Below are 21066 nucleotides of genomic sequence, written 5' to 3' on the forward strand. Positions count from 1 at the left end.
CCGTCTGGCACCCTGTAAACATTTTTGGACTTGGGTGGGATCCCTGTTCCAGTAGGGGAGGAGGGGTTTGGGGGCTTCATACCTTTTTTTTTTATATATATATTTATTTTGCAGGAAACTCATTCAGAATCGCCCAGTGTTCAGCTTTGCATCTAGTGATACCAAAAGAACATGGTATAGGGAATACATACATATCATCACAGACATGATACACTGTACCATACTGTCTGACTGGTCTGTCTCCCGTCTTTTGAAACACTGCCCAGTGGTAGAATTTAGGAGCTTATCTGTCATAGAAGTGGTTATAAACTTCTAGATTTGCGTACATCTGTAGTTAAACTTTAGGCATCTGAAAACTTTCTGGCCAGCCAGATATTGAGTATGCAGTATAATTGAGCATGCCATGCAGTATCAGAGTTCCAATGCCCTACACCTTCCTTCTGAAACAAGCCCCAACTTGCTACTGAATTAAGTCATGTGTAGATGATTAGCCAATAGAAGGCAATAGTACTAGAGTACTTTTCAGACCGGTGGTAAACACCATGCATACTGCTCTGAAACCATTGACGAGAGGGGAGGCAGGCTGCGTCAAAGAAAGTGCAAAATCTTGAGCCCCTCGAGATGCTAATGAACATTTTGGGGCTGGTGGGACCAGAGTGGACACGGGCAGATGAAATTGAGTGGCTAAGTAAGTGGTGGATATGGGTTATGCATGCTGTTCTGGTCAATATAGCCACCCATCCCTCCCTTTTGGAAAATATCCATGAATTCCCACTGGACAGACTTTCCCACTAGTCCCCGGCCACCCAACGTTCGCACTTACACCCAGGAATAAGTGTGGCCTATATTGATGACTACCTGCTCAACAACCACTGCTGACCTACAAGAAGACTTCAGTCCCTGTGGACAATAATCCTGTATAGCAAAGAGATATGAAACACTTCCAGGAGCACCTGCACTAGATAGTCAGCAAAGAGAGAGAGACAAAGTGCCCTAAAATTAACCAGGATGGCTGGAGCCATATGCAGAGACGGCCTGTCCATGAGGACCACCTCATTCCCTCCAGGAAGTGGAGATACTGAGAGCGAAAAGAGCCAGCCCGGATAGGAGGGATGTTAAGTTGTTACTCATATGTGACCCTTTAATGAATAGTTGGATAACTTCCTTATGACTCCTTAAGTGCATAAAAATAATGGTAACCTCCATCCAGGGATTAACACTTTACTACGTCTTGTACTCACTGAAAACAGACTAGAACTAATTAACGCATCGCAAGGCAATATGACCGACGACCAAAATCCTTTGCTTCTGTCTTGTAATTGTAACTCTAAAGTTTGAAGTTTCGCAAGGTTAAGAACGAGGATGCTGTTCAGAGAATATAGGAATAAATGTTCCTTAAACTCAGTTGTTCCCCTGTACTCATCTCAGATTTACATCAATTTGTACAAGTGTTTAGAGGTGGTGGGCACCAGCATTCATTTGTGAGGATTAGCACTTAATTTTTAGCGTCAGTCTTTGACACAAAGCTCAGCTAGGAAGAGAGTGACATATGGTGAAAGCAGGGATGGAAAAACCTGGAAGAGTGAGATAAGAGACAGAGTGAAGGGTAGTGCTAGAAAGAGGCATGGTGGTCGAATCAAAACTAGACAGCCTTGGTGTACAGTAACCAGAGCATCCGTTAGTACTGACAGCAGACTCCTAAGAAAAACCTTGGGACCTGCTCTGGTCCTTTGCATTTCCTGGATTCATCTAGATCTCGTCTGTCTCAAAGGCCTGCAGGCTGTCTTTCAAATACTGAGGTGCTGTTCTGCCTACTTTATAAACCAGTGCTGGTGGTATAAAATTTGATTATTTCCCCGACTGGTAATTAGTGCATTTCTATTAGATCTAGGGAGACAAGAACACATTTGGGTACATCCCCATAAGCATTGCTCTTGTGATCCTGTAGTTTCAGAATGTTTGAAGTGGACCTGCCCACATGGGAGGCCTTACTACGATTTAGTTTCGCTCCAATTATACTTTTGGCAATGAAGGCCCCATATTTTAGCTCTAGGATTGATATCTACCATAGTTTTTAAACGGTAACTAGCAGATGATGATAACGAGTTGATACGGTTCCCCAGAGACAAACTTATTGAATGTAACCTCAAGAGGTGTTGATCTTAGGTCCTCTGGTTATTTGCTTTCATCCACCTTGAAACCAGGCAAGCGATCCTTCATGGCTCTAAGATGATCACAAGCTAAGTGAGGGGTTATTTAAAGGTGGAGAAGTGGGAAAAGATTTGCTTGGCGGATGAAGGTTTTCAAGCCGGGTGCTGTGTCACAGTAGTTGTCACTGCTGTTATTTCAGTTGCTGGGCAAAACTCAGGATCTAATACGGTTCAAGAGATTAGTAATACTCAGTAGAGAAGGGCTAGATGGCTCAGGAGGTCAGAAGAGGTGTGCTGTAACTAAGCAAACACAGGACATGAAAGGAAGGGGCAAGGCTCTGAAGAAACCACGATGAATTGACCAAAATCGTCACTTAGACAGACAGTAATGCTGGAATAGTATATTAGGAAGGAATGATCTAAAGAAGACTCCAGGAGAATGGTAGCCACTTTGCTACAGGACCAGCACTGTACATTTCAGTAATCCCACAACTGCCATAAGAAAGAAGCATCAGGAATATCCCATAGTAAGCATGTGGTGTGGTGTGAAAAGTGGCTAACTGTGTGAGCAGTCATGGAACCGTGGATGCTTGCTCGCCTAGGCCTGAGTGCCAGCAACAATTGAGTGGGTCATTGTACTGTGCAAAACCCCCACTGAGCACAAACCTGGGTCCATTAGCAATTCACCTCCCATTAGCAAAATGGACCTGACCACCGAGTGTCCCAGCAAACCATGACCGCATCGCAGTAAAGAGCTGAGTTCCTGCACATAACCCCAGAAGTGCCTTCTGTGGCCACAGGAGAAAAGTGTGGACAACATCCTAGCCCTTGCAGCAATTTTACTTGGTCAACATTATTGCAGATGCAAGACCTCACTCCCAGACATGGAAATCCAGCCAGCAGTCAGAGCAAGTTTAAGGGGAAACCAGAATCCTTTGGTTCCAGCTCCAATGTGGGTACCTTTGGCAAGGTGAGAGCAGATCGGTCCAGTTTCCTTCAACCTCCTTGTGCCAGTGGTAAGCACCACAACCTAGTGTGCCCTGGAACATGCCACCTGACACCCGGTAGAAGTACGGCAGTGTTGTATGACCAGACAAGCAGCTAACGCTATGTTGGTGCGACTTAGCAGCAATTATCCCAGATATGGGGATCTCAACTTCTGAAGCGCTACACACAGCCTGCAATATCTACTTCGTGCAGCACTTACCAACCACTGATGAATGGCCTTACAGAAGGGCTTAATTCTACAAGGAATTCTGTGTTCTGTTTTAGTGGTACATGCGAGGAAGACATTTCATGTTCTCTCCCCATGTTATTAGTTCACCAAGTGAGCCAGCTTGAGGTTCACTCCAGTTCACTGGAATCCCTTGTCCGAACCCATGGACATATGTAGATATAATCAGGGAAATGACGGAACAGTCAACCAGAAAATGCCCGAGGTCCACTGCGCCCTGCACTTCTAGCAGATGTTAGGATGATGCTTGTACCCGTCTATCATTCACTTTGGTTCTACTAGTGTTTTGGTCACTTCCCAGAGGGGTAAAATGCTGTTTTGTTGATCTAAGATGAACAATGTATTGACTTAGGGGATGATTCAGGACTCAGACTTTCCATGGTAATCTTGTCATAAGAATGAAATCCTGCTTTTGAGTTCCTACTGAAAAGGATTAGCTCTTACGTGAAGATCTGAACCCTAACATGTAGCTATCTACATAGGAAAGAACACAAGGCAGGCCTCCCAGAGCTTGGAGCTTCCAGTTCAAAAACACTCCACTGCTATTGGATTATTAGGTCTGATGCAGTCGAGCCATGGCACTCCAACTCAGTCACTCCCCCATCACATACCTACTAATCTGAAGTGCAAACCCCTTCACAGGAGATAGAGGCGATCACAACCCATAGCAGCTGCACTAGCACACATCAAAGCCACCTAAGCACGCGTAAAACCCCAAACAGACTTTTCTGGTGGGGTGTGGATACCGATGCTCCCTTACTACAGGGCCTTCCTTGGGCTCCTTTGACCCAAGTGCTAAAGAGCATGAAAAGAAAGCCCGAGTTCTGGACTGGCCTTGCAAGGCCACATTTCAGGGTGTAATCAAGATCACTGTTCACTGGAGTCTAATACACAGCACCTATAAGTTGCACAGATAGATGATGCATCAAGCCATAGATTGGGGACATTTTCAGTGTAGTCAGAGATTAGAATGGTGAAAGAACAGAAATGTGCCACCATTGAGACTTGGCTAGGGTGTGCCCTCACCACCACACACACACTCACCTTAAGGCATCAATCACAGTGTGGAACAGGGGAAACACTCCAGACCCCTATCTAGATGGAGATCATCACTTGAGACCTCCCACAACTGGCTGTGAAATGCTAAAAGTAGACAATACAACCTCTTCAGACACGGTAGTCGCTCACCCTGCTAAAGCCAACTACTTCAGGCCCCATTACAGACCACACAGAACACCCACTCCGACGTAACCTCAGAGAAGCTTGGAGAAGACATTCCTCTGTATCCCCAGTTGGACAAGGGGCTTCAAAGACGAGCCATTCGCTCCAAGTCTCAAAGGAAGAACTATAAGACCCCTGTTAGGTAGCACAACAGTGTACAAGAGTGAGGCCACCACTGCCCGCATCAGTGAGTTGGCCACAACACTGCCACATGAAGACATCACCAGGCCTTCCAGCCAGACCGGCCACTGCAAGGAAATAAGAGCCTACCTTGGAAGTGCTCCTCCTCGCTGCTGTCCTCCTCCGAGTGGGGGTTCGAGCCGTTGCTCACCGTCTTGGCCCGGCTTCGGGACAGGATCCCCGAGGTCACCGACTTCTCCATCACCGACGGCATGGCGTCGTCGTCAGCAGCACACAAAAGCCTGCAGGGACAGTAGCAAGCACAATCCTCAGCTTCCACTGAAAACGTTCATAGCAATTATTTTGCAGTTCCAGAGAACTCTAAACCAGAGCCCTAGTAGGCCTCACCAACCCCGCAAGGGCATATCAGGCAGGATTCTCGCCCGACACTAAAACGCCAGCAGGGACAGTCCAAACCAGTTTTCGCCTACTTCCTGCACCCTCAGGGGAAATGCCCCTAGCCATTCACTCATCACAAGACTAGGGAAACCTGGAGGTATAGAACCAACATCCTCACCTGCCCCACAAAAGCTGCATTGAAAGTACTGACATGTCTTCACATGAGCAGGCAAAGCCAGAACCATCCATCACATGACTCGTTGTCCCTAGCCTGCCCCTCCTCTCAAAAATACACAGTGGCAACGTAGGTGTCTCCTTCACTTTTGTCCCCCTCCCCACACACACACTCCCCGTGAAGAAGAAAAAAACCATTAGGAACAGATAAAATTTGACCAGACACTGGTTCTTACACCCTCTATGGTAACATCTAGTTACAAGACCTAGCGCCCCCCTCAAAATAACTAGCAGGAGCAGCCACAATACATCAAGCCCCCCCATACACACACACACACACGACCAATGATGAATGCCAAAGTGACTGCTGCAAGAGACCAGCCTTTCAACAAAATCTCGGAGACATTTAGAGCACCCCAAGGTGTTCCACAACAAAAACCTACCGAGGGCGACTCGCAGAAATCAACCTACCTCAAAAAACGTGCAAGAGTAGCAGGAACAACGGCGGCGCGCGGCTGTACCATACAGGGGCGCATGAGAGAAATTAAAGGCTGTAGATTACCCTCCCTGAGTGTTGAGGGGTGAATGCCCTGGTCCATGCACCCCCGTAAAGACAAAGGGCAGCAGGTAAAGTTTGCAAGGGGGGGTGGGGGGGGCGGAAGAAGAATAAAGGCAAACGGCGTGAGGCGAGATTTTAAAAAAATAGTCTGATATATCCCTATTGGAAGCTGGGGGCTCCAGCCCCCAGCAGAATAAAGAAAAGCGGTGTCCAAAAAGAGGGCTATGACCACACATGAGGTACCAAAAGATGGTTACAAAATCTAACAGCGCTTATTTCCAGGAATCGCCGCGCGAAAGGAGCCTCCGGGGGAGGGGACCTTTTTTTGGGGGGGGGTGTCTCACTCTGCCCCGACGGTTGTTCCTGATAGTGGGGCCCTGAGGTCAAAATGCGAGTGTCGCAGGCTCACCCTTTCCTGGAGAGTGCGCCCTCTCCTCCTTGGCGGTGTGAGACTTCACGTGTCTCTTTGTGCAGGTAGGGCTGGGGAGGGAAAGGCAGTCGCTGGTGGGAGAGCGCCGACTCACTCTGCCTCCTGAGCACACAATGAGGCTGGCGGTGTGGAGAGAGGCAGCCTGCTGCAGGGAGAGGGGCCGGACCCTGCCCCTCCTTCTCCCCTCCTCCTCCACCTTCCTCCTTCAACCAGAGCTGGTGAGCAGTCTCTCCCCTCCCCCTGCTCTCTCTCACCAGTCTCCTGCTGTGCCCTCCTATTCCCTCCCCGCGAGCCTCCTCACCAGTTTCCTGCTATGCCCTCCACTACCTCACCAGCCTCTGTACCTCCCTCCTCCCCAGCCCCTGGTGCCCTCCACTTCCTTGCGCTCTCTCTCCAGCCTGTGACCGTGCCCTCCTCTCCCTCATTCGACTCTGCGTGTCCTGCTGCCCTCTTCTACAGCCCCCTCTGCCCTCTTTCCCCTTGATCTCCCTCTCCAGCCTCGTGGGCGACGTGCACCCCCCTCCCCTGTGTTCTGCTGCTCTTCCTTACCAGCCTCCTGCTCCCACGTCGCCCCTCACGGGTCCCCCTCTGCCCCTCACCAGCCTCTCCCTAGCGCACTCTCTTCATGCCCTGTATGACCCCCCCCTCATATGCCCCCCTTCTTCCCTCAGCAGCAGCCCCGTGTGCCCCCTCTGCCCTCCCCCACCTGCCTCTTCATGTACCCTTTACCGTGGGGTTTAGCCATATGTCCTCCTCCTCCCTTTACCGGGTGCACTCTATTATTTTGCGCCCCCCCCGCTGCTTTTCCCCTCCTGCCCCCGCTGCTTTTCCACACCAGCCTCCTCACGTATTCTCCCCTGTCCTCCCTTGCACTCCCTCACCAACTCACTCCTGTACCTTTATCTTCTTGCCCTCCCTCGCAGCCACCTCGTTTGCCCCCTCCCTCGTTGCTCTTACGCAACAGCCTCCTCTACCCTCCCTTGCTCTCCCTCACAAGCCTCCCGCTGTACCTTTATCTCGCCCCCCCCTCCTCCTCCCCCCCCCGTTTGCTGATTACCCCTGCTGCCCCCTCGCGGTTCCTCTTCTGCGCTCTCGCGCTGTGTCAGTCCCTCACTAGCTCACTCCTGTAGCTCTAGTTTCCTGCTCTCCCTCAGAGCCTCCTCTCCACCCCCTCCCCTGCTGTTCTTTCACACCAGCCCCCTCGCGGCTCCTCTTCTGCCCTCTCGCGCTGTCAGTCCCTCACTAGCCTCACTCCTGTAGCTTTAGTTTCCTGCTCTCCCTCATAGAATTCTCTCCGCCCCCTCCCCTGCTGCTCTTTCACACCAGCCACCTCACGTGCTCTCCTCTGCCCTCCGTCTCAAGCTCACTCCTGTACCTTAATCTTCTTGCTGTCCCTCAGTGACACCTCGTTTGCACCCTCCCACGTTGCTCTTCCACACCTCCCACTCACGTGCCCTCCCTCGCCAGCCCCCTCTTGTGCGTTGGTCTCCGTTCCCTCCTTGTTTGCCCCTTTCTTCTCTCGCCAGCCTCCGCGTGCGTTTTCCTCTGCCCTCATGAGCTCTCCCTCACCTGCCTCCTCCCGTGCCCTCTGCCCCGCCCTTGCGCTCGAGCTGCTTGAAATGCCTCCTCTCTTTCCCCATGCTCTGTCACACGCCTTTGCCCCCCCCCGTGTCCTCTCTACCAGCCTCCTCCTTTTCCCAGCGCTCACTCCCCCCCTCCTGCGCCTCGCTAGCCTCCTCCTATGCAAACCACCCTTTCTCACCATCCTCTCCCATGTCGTACTCTTTCCTCCCACTGCTCTCCCTCACTAGCCGCTCCATTTACATTTACCTCGTCCACTGGTTTTCTTCAGTAGCCTTTTCCCGGATCCCTCCTTTTGCACAAACCCAGACCTCCCTGTATCTCCCCCCTCCCCAGCCGTCTACTTTAACCTTCACCCCGCCTCTTGTGCACTCTCCTCTTTGTGGCTCCCCCTAGCAGCCCACCCCCGTGCCCAGACACTGTCACTACTCTTCTTAATCTCTCCCTCACCAACTTCGTTAGGACCTCCAGCCCCCCTCCCCTCATTTCCCCCCATTTCCCCCCCCTCATTTGCCCCCTCCCCTCATTTGCCCCCTCCCCTCATTTGCCCCCCCTCATTTGCCCTCCCCCCTCATTTGCCCTCCCCCCCTCATTTGCCCTCCCCCCCTCATTTGCCCTCCCCCCTCATTTGCCCCCCCCCCTCATTTGCCCCCCCCCCATTTGCCTCCCCCCCCCCATTTGCCTCCGTCACGTTCGCCTTGGTAGAACCATCTATTCGCTAACCCCGCCCACCTCAACACGCCCTCACATTCACTCTATTACCAGGTGTTCATTTTCCTCGTTTTAGCAGCATCTGCCCTGGTCTCCTCCACCAGACCCTTGTGGCCCTCTTGACCCCTAGCCTCTGTGACACCTGTCTTGCCCTCCTCCACTCCATTTCCTCAGCCCTTCCTCTTTTGGACACTCTCGTTCAGGGATGGATTACGTCAAATATTTTCTGGCCCATGTTATTTTAATTGTTCCCCTTTTCTCTCCCTCCCTTCTGTCCCCTTCACCAATTTTGCTCCCCCCCTGACTTCTTAACATGAACCTGTATTTTGTTACATCTGTCTCTTTGCTCCTCTCACTTTTCTTCTCTCCTCGATTTTTACCTTTCCTCCCCTCTTTCAATAATGTCTCCATTGTCTCTTAACTCACTATTCCGACCCCTTACCGTCCCCACTTCCTTCCATCAACTCCCGTTGTACCTTCCCCTCTCACTCCTCCACATTTTGCACCATTCCCTCCTCAATATTTGCCGTTTTCGCGTCCTTCCTTGACCCCCCCCCACTCTTTTGCCTCCTCACTCAGCTTCTCAGCTCTTTTCTATATCTCTGTACCCTCCTCTCTTCTTTAGCTCTCTGTGGCGTTCCCTTCACCACCCACTCTGTTACCACCTCCTCTGTGTTTATCCCACTGTTTCTTTCTCGCTCTGTAGCCTTTTCTGCCTGTGTGCCCTGCTCTTTTCTCTGCCAACACCCTTTACGCCCCATCATGCTCCTCCTTTTTTACAGCCTACACCTGTCCGGTCTCCTCTTGTCGCACTCCCTCCTTTGCCTGCATTCTCTCTCCTTTCTCGCAAACTTTCTCCAGCAGTTTCACATCCATATTCACTCACTTCCACCTCTTTTTTCGGTTTGATTTCCCTTTACATCTTCAATTAATGCCCCCATACGCCTTCCCCTCACCCTCATTCCTCCTGCCCCCTCATGTTAACTCACTCTTTACTTCCGCCCACAAATTCCTACCTCGGCCCTGCCTTTCCTCCCTTGACCCATCTCGGCTTCCTCACAACCCCCTAAGTTCTCTCTCACCCCCACAGCCATAGATTCTTTCCTCGCCCACTTTACAACCCTCAACTTCCCCGAAACCGCGCGCACTACCCGTTTACGCCTCACCCTGAAAATGTATTCTCTCTTCCACATCTCCCCTCCCGTACTCATTTACCTACAAAACCCAATTCTTTGGGTCCTATCTTGCCTCCACAGCCCTCAGTGGGTCCCCATCTCACTTCCACGCCCCTCATAAGCTCCTTCCGTCGTTCATACATCCCTAATTCTTCGTCTCCTCCTTTACCACCTCACCACATCCTTTGTAGCCACGCCCATTCCTTCACTCACCTTCACCTCCCTTTACTCTCCATTCCTTGTTCCACCATTCACACCTCCTTCTTGCCCTCCTTCTTCCCCAGTTCTCTGCTACTGAGATCCACTCATCCCTTCCCCCCCATCATACTAACTCACTCCACGCCCACTCATTCCTTCACCCATTCTGTGTCCTTGGTGTTGTACGTGTAACACGTGCTCTGCGTTTACCTTGTATTGTGCGCTTTACTCTGTGTACTCCATTCTACTGGTACTTGATTTACGTGTACTCGGATGTTTGTATGTTTTTTCACCATTTTTGGAACACGCTAACACCACCTGAATGACTTCCATATCGACCTTGCTTGCTGCATGTGTACTATGTGCTGAATGGCAGTCGTGTGCGCATGCTTTGTGCTCCGCATGTTTTCTATGCAATATACTACCCTGTGTTTCGCGGCCTGCCTTGTTCTGTGGTTTCGGTGCTGTACATACCTTCCTCTTACCTGTGTTCTACATGTACCCTTTTACCCCGCGCTTTGCTTACACTAAGCTCTAAGTGTGTATTGCCACACCAGGGCCCTACAGTGAACTCTGTTGTGCTTATATTTTACAACACATTGCCATGTGGTCCATGTATGGTCTATATTCTGTGTTCTACGCTTACTCTGTGCTATACACATATGCACTCTGCCCAACTTACACCGTTTCTGGGTTTTACATGTATTTGCCGCTGACCGCGGCCCCCGCAGGGGGCCAATAGGCGGTCGGCGCCTTAGTGCCCCCGGGACACCGGGCACCCCTCCCATGGGAGGGGGCGGGGACGCCGACCGGAGCCCCCCTCCTCGGGCTGGCCGGAAGTGACGCGCAATGCGTGTCACTTCCTGGCCCTGGTGTGAGGGGGAGGCTATTTAGCCTTCCCCCACCCTTCCTGGCGACCTCTTTGTCGCCCACCTCGCCTTTGCCTGAGCCAAAACCGAGGAGCCTCATGGGAGGGTCCCGGAAGCCGCGTCAGCGCCCCACTAGTCCTGCGGGCGGTTGTGGGCCTGAACAACCGGGGGCTTGCTAAGCGACGCTCCGCCCCGAGAGGGGGGGCGTGAGTAGAAGTTACCAACGGCACGTGATCGTAGAAAGAATCACCTGGATGGCAGCAACGGCGGGCATCGCTCCCGCGCTGCCAGGCTCTTCAGGCGGGCAGGCGACCCAGTTGGTTGCCTGCCCTTGGATCGCCCGTGAGATAACCCACCCATTACATATTCTGGAATTATGTAATAAACCTGCAGCATTGTAACCCAACACCAACTGTCTTGTGTGTGTCATTTTGGGGTGACCTACGATGGGGGAAGGGGGGACAGCGGGGTGCCCCTGGGGGTACTATGTGCTCACCTCAGGTCACAGGTTCAAATCCCGACAGGTTCACTCAGCCTTTCAGCCTTTTTTGAGGTCGAGAAAAGGAGTATCATCTCTGTTATTCAGCCCCAAGATGCCCCTTTGCGGGTGAACGTGTGCTTTGCAAATACACGTTATGTTATGTTACTGTGATGAACTGCCTGTATTTGAGTCGTATTGCTTTACGTTTCCTTTGTGCTCTGTGTCCTCTGTGCGCTCTGCTCTTGGTTTATTTTTCTACCTTTATTCATTGTGTACTATCTGCACGTTAAGAACATAGCGTTGTAGTCATCGTGTACTTTACTCTTGGTTCCGAGTGTGCTCATGCATTCTGCTTTTTTTGTATTCTGCGCATGTGCGGTAGTTTACGCCCATTGTTATGCCCGCTATGTGTTCTTCGCTCTACCAATATTATCTGCTCCAGGTGTGCATCGTTCTGCATACTCTACGTGTACTCTCCACTGCGTGCACTCTGTATTTCTGTTCCTCGAGTACTCTGACGTTCACCTACGCCTATGCGCGATGTGCGTTTTAGCTCTAGCAGGAATCCATATCGGTTTCGTGTTGTTTACATGCATGGCTGCTGCTTTTCCTGGCCAAGCCCCCTTGACAGCGAGGGCACAGCAGAGCACGGACCCGGACTTGGAGCTATCTTGTTCCCTACGGGTCTGGGAGGGGGAACATTAGGGCATCGGCGGCCAAGTGCGGGCAGCCTTTATTTGTTTTTCACCTGCCCGATTACGTTACGTGTGGCCGTGTTTGGGAGTTTACTTGTGAGGCCTAGCTCATTGGGAAGCGGTTGAAGTTCGAGGCTTAATGAGATGCACGAAGCCCAGAGTCAGAGATAGCACGCTACAGGGACGCCATTTTGGGTGTCGGGTAAACATTAGGCAGAGGGCATGACTGGTTTCTCCAGTTGGGAATGCCAACACTCCTCCCTAGATTCTCGTCAGTAGGAAGACTCGTGATTATGCACTAGCTGCCCCTGCGGGGGACGGTCCCCAAAGTGAGACAGAAAGTAGTGCAAGCTAGTAATTTCAGAGACTGGCCCAGAGTCAGCGTTGCGCTACAGAGTTAACGCACAAGCTGAGTCATCAACATGTTTGGAATGCGAATCACTGAAAGTGCCTCTTCAGTCACCCGTGAGTTTAGGCACTCAATAAGTAATTATACATGCACTCATCCTATGCAGTTATGCACAGTGCATGAAATGGAAAAATAGAAGTGCAGGTACCCGTGTCAGAGTACCTGTTTGTTTCTGAGAAGTGCCGATACTCTCCAATTAAAAGTATTACATTTTTCTTGAAAAGTGCAGATACTCTCCCTCTCAAAATAAAAAAGTCCTGGTACACTGTACCAAACCATTTAAAGCACTGGTTATGCAACCATTCACACGCCCACTGGCTCCTTCTTGCATCCTCCTACTCAAACTCAACAAGTACAAGAAGATAAATGAAAATAATATGAGAAAAAAGTGCTCGTACTTCTGCATAAACTTGAAAGGCATATGATCGCAGTAAAAAAAATACAATTTAACATTGCAGAAGGTAGCCATCTTTTAATGCTATCCATTTCATATGCAATGCGCTACATCCATTACGGCCAATGTTTTTAAACCTAGTGGCCATTTTGCAACATTATTGTTTTAAAGTTCTCATCCGGCCACTACTTTTAGCAGCCACATGCTGGCCACCTTTGAGTGGTAAAACAATGACCCAGTCTGCACATTTGCATTCCAAAATGGCCTCCAAGTAAACATCACTCTGGGTGACCCTCATGGAAAGGTATTGTGCATTGTGTATCATTTTTACTGCTACAAGATGGCCGACAAAATGCTTCTTCACCTGACAGTCATTTTGGAACTGTAAAACATTGATGCACTATGGAGAATGCCATTCCAAAATGTCCCCACAGTAAAAAATGCAGTGTATTCTTGTGGTGTGGCAAACTGCAGGTGAAATGAGCAGCAAGCGAGTGATGGTAGCACTGTCTGAGGAAATACTGCAAACCTTCTATCCTGAGGCTTTGTCAGAGGAGGTTACCAACAACAAAATATTTACCTAGTACAGTAATCTGTGAGGTTCTGTGTAACAAAAATACCTGTCTACAGACCATTTCATAATATTATAATTATCCACCTGAAAACTGGCTATAACTGAATATGTTTAAAAGAGAGCGCAAGCACCTGAGCACCGGTTAGTAGCGGTAAAGTCCACAGAGCCTTAAAAGCCAACCAAAATGGGTTCAGAAAAGAGGGGTGATGGCAACATTTTGGGGGTGACTTTGTAGAGTCGACCAAGTCCAACACCAAAAGCCAGAGTATACTGATCAATACCTTGATGTGATTCCCTGCTTAGGCAATAGAAGATGGACAATGGGTGTATTCTGCAGTGGCGCTTGTCAGTGCTATGCCCCTGTGAACTCAGTTGTATCCCTCTGTCAACACTCTCCTGAGCCACTGGGCTGGCGCATGGGAATCCCTTCTCCTCACCTGTCTACCTCATCTGAGAAGCTCCTAACCATACGTTTCTCACAGATGCACCCCAGTAGGCAGACAGCACCACCATGGCCAACTGAGTTATATCGTCCATCCTGCCCCTTGGATCAGACTTCTGTTCCTAACCAAAGGAAAACTCTTGCCATGAAGACAGCAGCCAAAAGAGGCCACTGACAGCTGCCAGTGTTAAAAGCCAGGACTCGGATCATACACTGGCAGGTGGAGGCTCCAAGCATGGTCCTTGGGTGGGAGTCACTTTCAGGGTTAGGGCTGGTAAGGAGTCCCCTAACTGCTCCTACGGATTCTCTGAGGTTTCTCAGAGTGGGGGGCGGGCAACTGCCCTGGGTGATAGGCACTCTCCTTCCACTCTCCCTCCCACCAGTCAAGGGTGGTAGCCTGAGACTGGTTCTCCAGCTCAGAGTTTATACCCTGAATCTGAAAAGAAGACAGGGGGGTCTTACCACCCCCTACCCTTCCATTTGGGCTCCTGTGTCCTCAGTTTGGGAGTTGTATCCCCAGAAACCTGAGCTTTCAGGGCACCCTGGGCGTTCACCGCTTCTAGCTTTTCTAAAACAGATGGTGACTAATTTCCCAGAGCGCTTTCAGTGGGCATCAGGGGTCTAGTTATAACCCTCCTCAGGGCCACTTCCCCATCCCATTCTAGGGGTACCAGAGAAATATCATGAACAAAGTCCTGCTCCAGAGCCTGGCTAAGCCTACACACCTGTTCAGTGTACTGATCCAGGGAAAACAACCTTTCCACCACCATGGTCCGGTTGTCACCAGTATCCCTCAGAGTTGGGACGGGGATACCATTCACGATGGACATGGTGACTTCGAGCCTCAGGGATTACTGGTCTACCCTTTGAGTCTATCTCCCAACTAAGGCAGATCAGGGCATGTTCTACCCTTTGCTCCTGAGGACTACATACCCCTAATTATATTCCACAGCAGTTATTTAGGAAAGTCAATATCTCATACAGTGAGAAACGGATCCACAATACACTATGATACTTGGGCTTTCCACAACTAAATGGTAGACCTTGACAAGTCCAACCTGCAGAATCTACATTTAAATCAGCAGGTAACACCACCATCATCGATTATACTCTGATTCATGTGTCAAATTCTCTTTTTATGTTCAGACTTTCAAAGTATTAAAAGACCTGAGAGCTAGTGGCCATTTTGCAACATTATTGTTTTAAAGTTCTCATCCGGCCACTACTTTTAGCAGCCACATGCTGGCCACCTTTGAGTGGTAAAACAATGACCCAGTCTGCACATTTGCATTCCAAAATGGCCTCCAAGTAAACATCACTCTGGATGACCCTCATGGAAAGGTATTGTGCATTGTGTATCATTTTTACTGCTACAAGATGGCCGACAAAATGCTTCTTCACCTGACAGTCATTTTGGAACTGTAAAACATTGATGCACTATGGAGAATGCCATTCCAAAATGTCCCCACAGTAAAAAATGCAGTGTATTCTTGTGGTGTGGCAAACTGCAGGTGAAATGAGCAGCAAGCGAGTGATGGTAGCACTGTCTGAGGAAATACTGCAAAACTTCTATCCTGAGGCTTTGTCAGAGGAGGTTACCAACAACAAAATATTTACCTAGTACAGTAATCTGTGAGGTTCTGTGTAACAAAAATACCTGTCTACAGACCATTTCATAATATTATAATTATCCACCTGAAAACTGGCTATAACTGAATATGTTTAAAAGAGAGCGCAAGCACCTGAGCACCGGTTAGTAGCGGTAAAGTCCACAGAGCCTTAAAAGCCAACCAAAATGGGTTCAGAAAAGAGGGGTGATGGCAACATTTTGGGGGTGACTTTGTAGAGTCGACCAAGTCCAACACCAAAAGCCAGAGTATACTGATCAATACCTTGATGTGATTCCCTGCTTAGGCAATAGAAGATGGACAATGGGTGTATTCTGCAGTGGCGCTTGTCAGTGCTATGCCCCTGTGAACTCAGTTGTATCCCTCTGTCAACACTCTCCTGAGCCACTGGGCTGGCGCATGGGAATCCCTTCTCCTCACCTGTCTACCTCATCTGAGAAGCTCCTAACCATACGTTTCTCACAGATGCACCCCAGTAGGCAGACAGCACCACCATGGCCAACTGAGTTATATCGTCCATCCTGCCCCTTGGATCAGACTTCTGTTCCTAACCAAAGGAAAACTCTTGCCATGAAGACAGCAGCCAAAAGAGGCCACTGACAGCTGCCAGTGTTAAAAGCCAGGACTCGGATCATACACTGGCAGGTGGAGGCTCCAAGCATGGTCCTTGGGTGGGAGTCACTTTCAGGGTTAGGGCTGGTAAGGAGTCCCCTAACTGCTCCTACGGATTCTCTGAGGTTTCTCAGAGTGGGGGGCGGGCAACTGCCCTGGGTGATAGGCACTCTCCTTCCACTCTCCCTCCCACCAGTCAAGGGTGGTAGCCTGAGACTGGTTCTCCAGCTCAGAGTTTATACCCTGAATCTGAAAAGAAGACAGGGGGGTCTTACCACCCCCTACCCTTCCATTTGGGCTCCTGTGTCCTCAGTTTGGGAGTTGTATCCCCAGAAACCTGAGCTTTCAGGGCACCCTGGGCGTTCACCGCTTCTAGCTTTTCTAAAACAGATGGTGACTAATTTCCCAGAGCGCTTTCAGTGGGCATCAGGGGTCTAGTTATAACCCTCCTCAGGGCCACTTCCCCATCCCATTCTAGGGGTACCAGAGAAATATCATGAACAAAGTCCTGCTCCAGAGCCTGGCTAAGCCTACACACCTGTTCAGTGTACTGATCCAGGGAAAACAACCTTTCCACCACCATGGTCCGGTTGTCACCAGTATCCCTCAGAGTTGGGACGGGGATACCATTCACGATGGACATGGTGACTTCGAGCCTCAGGGATTACTGGTCTACCCTTTGAGTCTATCTCCCAACTAAGGCAGATCAGGGCATGTTCTACCCTTTGCTCCTGAGGACTACATACCCCTAATTATATTCCACAGCAGTTATTTAGGAAAGTCAATATCTCATACAGTGAGAAACGGATCCACAATACACTATGATACTTGGGCTTTCCACAACTAAATGGTAGACCTTGACAAGTCCAACCTGCAGAATCTACATTTAAATCAGCAGGTAACACCACCATCATCGATTATACTCTGATTCATGTGTCAAATTCTCTTTTTATGTTCAGACTTTCAAAGTATTAAAAGACCTGAGAGCGACCATGAACCTCAGTCTGTTTCTCTAGCCTTGGACATTAGTCTGTATAATACTGGAGACAACTTGAAGATAGTACTGAAAAAAGGCATAGAAGAATAATCTGGAACTATAATTTCTCAGTTCGTTTAACGAAAATTTGGGCCGAAAACTCAGTTCATGCAGCAATGAGAGAGATTCTCTTTACACCACTGCAAGGTGTAAACTGTTGTGCGAAATGGGATTTACAGTGGCCTACCATTTTTTCTTTTTTATCCTCAATGATCAAGTGTAAAAGAAGGGTTCGGATATGCAATCTCATTGACAGGCTGATTTTTAATGAAAAAAGGGCATTCAGGAAAAGACTATGACCTATCAAGAAGTTGAAGTGTAGCTCTAAATACATAAAAAGATTAAAACAAGAGTACAAAAAGAGGATTTGCCAAATAAGAGGAAAATTCTGTTGAGTACCAATATATTGGGAATTGAACCCAGGAATAATCACAAAATCTGGTCACTAATAGCATCGGGCCTACAGCAAGGTTTTTGCAACCCCAAGTATCCTATACCATGTCATAAGTGGGAATTTTTATTCAATCTCTTTATTGGAGTATTTCTGAAACATCGTGGACCTAATCTGGAGATAAGAATTTTCAGCCTTTTACTCTTTCTGTGAAAGATGTAGATTTACTTATAAGGAACAGCCGAGACTCTTGGGCTGTCGGCCCTTACGGTACACCGATATCTGTTGTTACATCAGACCCAAAAATGTGGAGCCATTTCCTGGCGCTGCTATTTAACCAAACCATCTTAAATGGCCAAGTTTCAGGGTCCTGGAAAGGTTTGTATATACAACCCATATATAAAAATGGGGCTGAACCTAGCAGTTATCGACTTATTGCTTTGCTGGCCGTTGATGGCAAGTTATTTGCTAAACACCTCCACTCCTTTTTAGTTGCTTAGGCTGAGGGAGGTTATAGTCTCTTGGTCAATAAAACAGGCTTTTTAGACCTACTTGTTCCAATACGGACAATTTATGTGTTTTAACTACTATTGTCCATCATACACTAAAATTAAAAAGAACTAACTTATTTGTCTGTTTTGTGGACTTTTCTACTGCTTTCAATAAGGTTTTAAATCCTAGACTTTGGCTAAAATGTTCTCAAAGTGAAATCGACAGTGCTCTCTTACAATTATTGACTGACCTCTGTACTGACACTTGGATGCAAGTAAAGGTAATCAGAGCGCAAGGTCTAACGCCAAAGATCAAAACCTAGAACGGTCTCAAACAACGCTGTATATTGACACCTTTTCTAATTGCACTTTACATCACTGACCTAACTCCAGTGCTCAGTTGTGATGGCGGGGATCCTCCTAAATTTGTCAAGAGGAAGATTTCACATTTATTCTGTGCTGATGATCTCGTTTTAATCTGGACAACCCAGATTGCCCTCCGAAACCTGCCAAAACCATTGGGAAAATATAGTGCAGAGAATGGTTTGCTAATTAATTATACTTAAACAAAAATAATGTCATTTAGAAACCCTGAGTCGTGATTTAATTGGCAATAGGAGAAAGCAATCAGTCAGGTCACAGTGTATACATATCTAGGTGTGACCTATGACCTTAAACTTACATGTTTGTTACATTTTGGAACAGATCAGGCCCATATTTAAAGCCACTGCTACAGCCATTACACGTTTTGGCATTTATATGGGGGGCTGATATGGGTCAGACTTTAAAAATGCTACAATGAAAATGTATCCAATCAATTTATATGGGTCAATTGTATTTTATAAACAAGTCAGGGAGGTTTTTAGCACCGTTTTTATTCGTATTTTAAATTACGGTGTTAAACCCCCTCAAGCAATGATTAGACTAGAATTGGGCCTCAGTCAGCTTACTATTTCAATTATATAAATATAGTTAGTTTCTTGATGATCAAAATTAATCACCGCACCTTTTAAAGTGTTTAACTAGAGAAGATTTTGAAATGCACCGAGGAGACCACATGATTACAAAGAATGGGGAGTTAAAATGTCCAACAGGAAATCACCAGTAAAAATCTTAGCAGCAATTCCTAAGGTGACCCAGAGATTAATCATTAAAAGGAAGACGAAAGCAATATCATATGAAAGCTATCTTCTCGATGTAACACAGTTAAAGCATTTTCATTATACATTTGCAACTTCTTTCATTAGTAAGAAGCAATCGTATTGAGACACCAACTTAAATGCATGGGCAAAAAAAGCCTTTTTATGTTTCAGGCTTCTACATTTTCCGCTTTGCAGTATGAGGGATCTTCGAACAGATCTAGGGAACTATAATAGACTATGTTACTTGTGTAATTTATTTCCTGAAAAAGTAGAACATATCCTTTTTCTATGCCCCTCAGTACTAGACTTGAGGAAACCTTTCTGAAACCACTATTTATTCAAGGAGGTATAAAGATACTCAAAAATGCTATGCAATTCTGGTTTAGTGGGGGTTCCAATAAATCTACTGAGTATCTAATCAAATTTCACTCATGGGTGGAGCTGCGCCTTAAGGCTCTGCTTAAATACACTGTTCTGAGTGTTGTGTGCATAGCATTGTTACTGGACATTTTAACAATGGTTAATGAATGATTGGTAATGCCATTTATACTTCTAGGATCAATTAAGTTGTATTATTTATAATATTGTTTTGAGTTTTAATATAAATGATACAATACAATCTTACCTACCTACTTACCCCTAAGACCATACTCACACCCCTGTAGACTTTCCATTAGTAGGTGGTTTCTTGGAACAGTCTCCCTGCTTGTGTCCTAACTAGGAACACTCACAGCAACAGGGTTGGAAATGGGCCGCCCTGGGTAAAGCCCACCAGAACCTCCCCCTGTTTCTCAGAAGGGACAAGGGAAACCTTTCTTCCCACCCTTCTCTGGGACCTTTCTGTGTCTCCTGGACGTTCCTATCACTCTGCTGGGGGAACCTGAACTACCGATCTTGGGGTCACTCCCCAGTACCGTCTTGTGGACCCAGGTGCTAAGCCAGTGGTTCGCCTCCTTATCAAGCTCCTATTGTCCATAAGCTTACTATCCACTAGGTGTTGATGCAGCTCTGTAAAAACAATTGGTGAACATGTGCAAAATATGCATCTCCTTATAATCACTTACATCACTGCTTTTCATCCCACGGTCCTGTGCCTTGCAAAAGTAATCTACAGAATCCATCCAGGGCTGTTGGGAAAACTTCTGACGTTCATGATCTTCTGCCTGTACTTCTCAGGTGTGATACAGTTATGTTTCATATGGATATCCCAATATAGGCTCAGGTAGTCACCTAACCTTTCACCTATATTCTCCCCTACCATTACACTACACAATGGTTCTTTGGACTGATCTTTTACCTAGTTACAGTATTGCTTACCGGACGTAGGGTTTTCCCTGGAAACTTGCCTCATCCATTATGCATGAGGATTCTTGGAAACTCAGCAGGACTTCCATCTCCTGCATAATAAGTATGTATAAGTGTCATTCCTTCCGTCATCCTAAGTCCGACATGATACAGCAAGGTAGAACCCGTGAGGGTAATACTTCGGGTATATAAACACCATATCTTGCTTGGGTAGGTAGAGGAGAAAAAGGACATCCATGCTTACACAATGACGCGAGCCGCTGAGTTTCCTGTACGCAGACACTCCAGCTCGCAGTGGTGTGACATCCCTCGCGGGGTGTCCATCCCAAGACCAAGACAGGGTCCCACAGTCTCTCACTTCAAGTAATGGGGTTGACTTTATCCTAGAGGGATTCTTGGCTTCACACCTACATACATACTAGGTACACTTAGGTACATCTAGTTAGGGTTGCATCGTAGGAGTACGCATTTTTACTGTCATGTATTTTTATACCCGCTTGTATTCATCGTTTTAGCTCTATGGCAGAAATCTGCTATCCTTTTACTCTGTTGGTGCTTATAATCATTTATATCTGTTTCTGTCTAATGGTTGTTTCAGCAACCCTATTTTACACTAGAATGACACTGGTTCAATAAATGCTTATT

The 21066-nt window shown here is 47.9% G+C and overlaps 1 protein-coding gene and 1 long non-coding RNA gene across 3 annotated transcripts in view; one reads left to right on the top strand and one right to left on the bottom strand.

The window, feature by feature from the left end:
• RCOR2 (REST corepressor 2) overlaps positions 1–6657 on the bottom strand; it is a 224197-nt gene extending 217540 nt beyond the window's left edge. The window contains exons 1-2 of one of the 2 annotated variants that reach the window (XM_085626014.1): positions 6267–6657; positions 4876–5027 (exon numbers count right to left, since the gene is read on the bottom strand). In XM_085626014.1, the coding sequence (XP_085482140.1) occupies positions 4876–4999 (124 nt within the window). In that variant the 5' untranslated portion in view covers positions 5000–5027; positions 6267–6657. The remainder of the gene's footprint in view (positions 1–4875; positions 5028–6266) is intronic. The other variant, XM_085626013.1, reaches the window with a different exon arrangement.
• LOC146798700 (uncharacterized) overlaps positions 1–21066 on the top strand; it is a 348412-nt gene that overhangs the window by 105258 nt on the left and 222088 nt on the right. The gene's annotated exons all lie outside the window — the stretch shown is intronic.

This window comes from Triturus cristatus, chromosome 9, assembly GCF_964204655.1.
Source record: "Triturus cristatus chromosome 9, aTriCri1.1, whole genome shotgun sequence".
Taxonomy (NCBI): domain Eukaryota; kingdom Metazoa; phylum Chordata; class Amphibia; order Caudata; family Salamandridae; genus Triturus; species Triturus cristatus.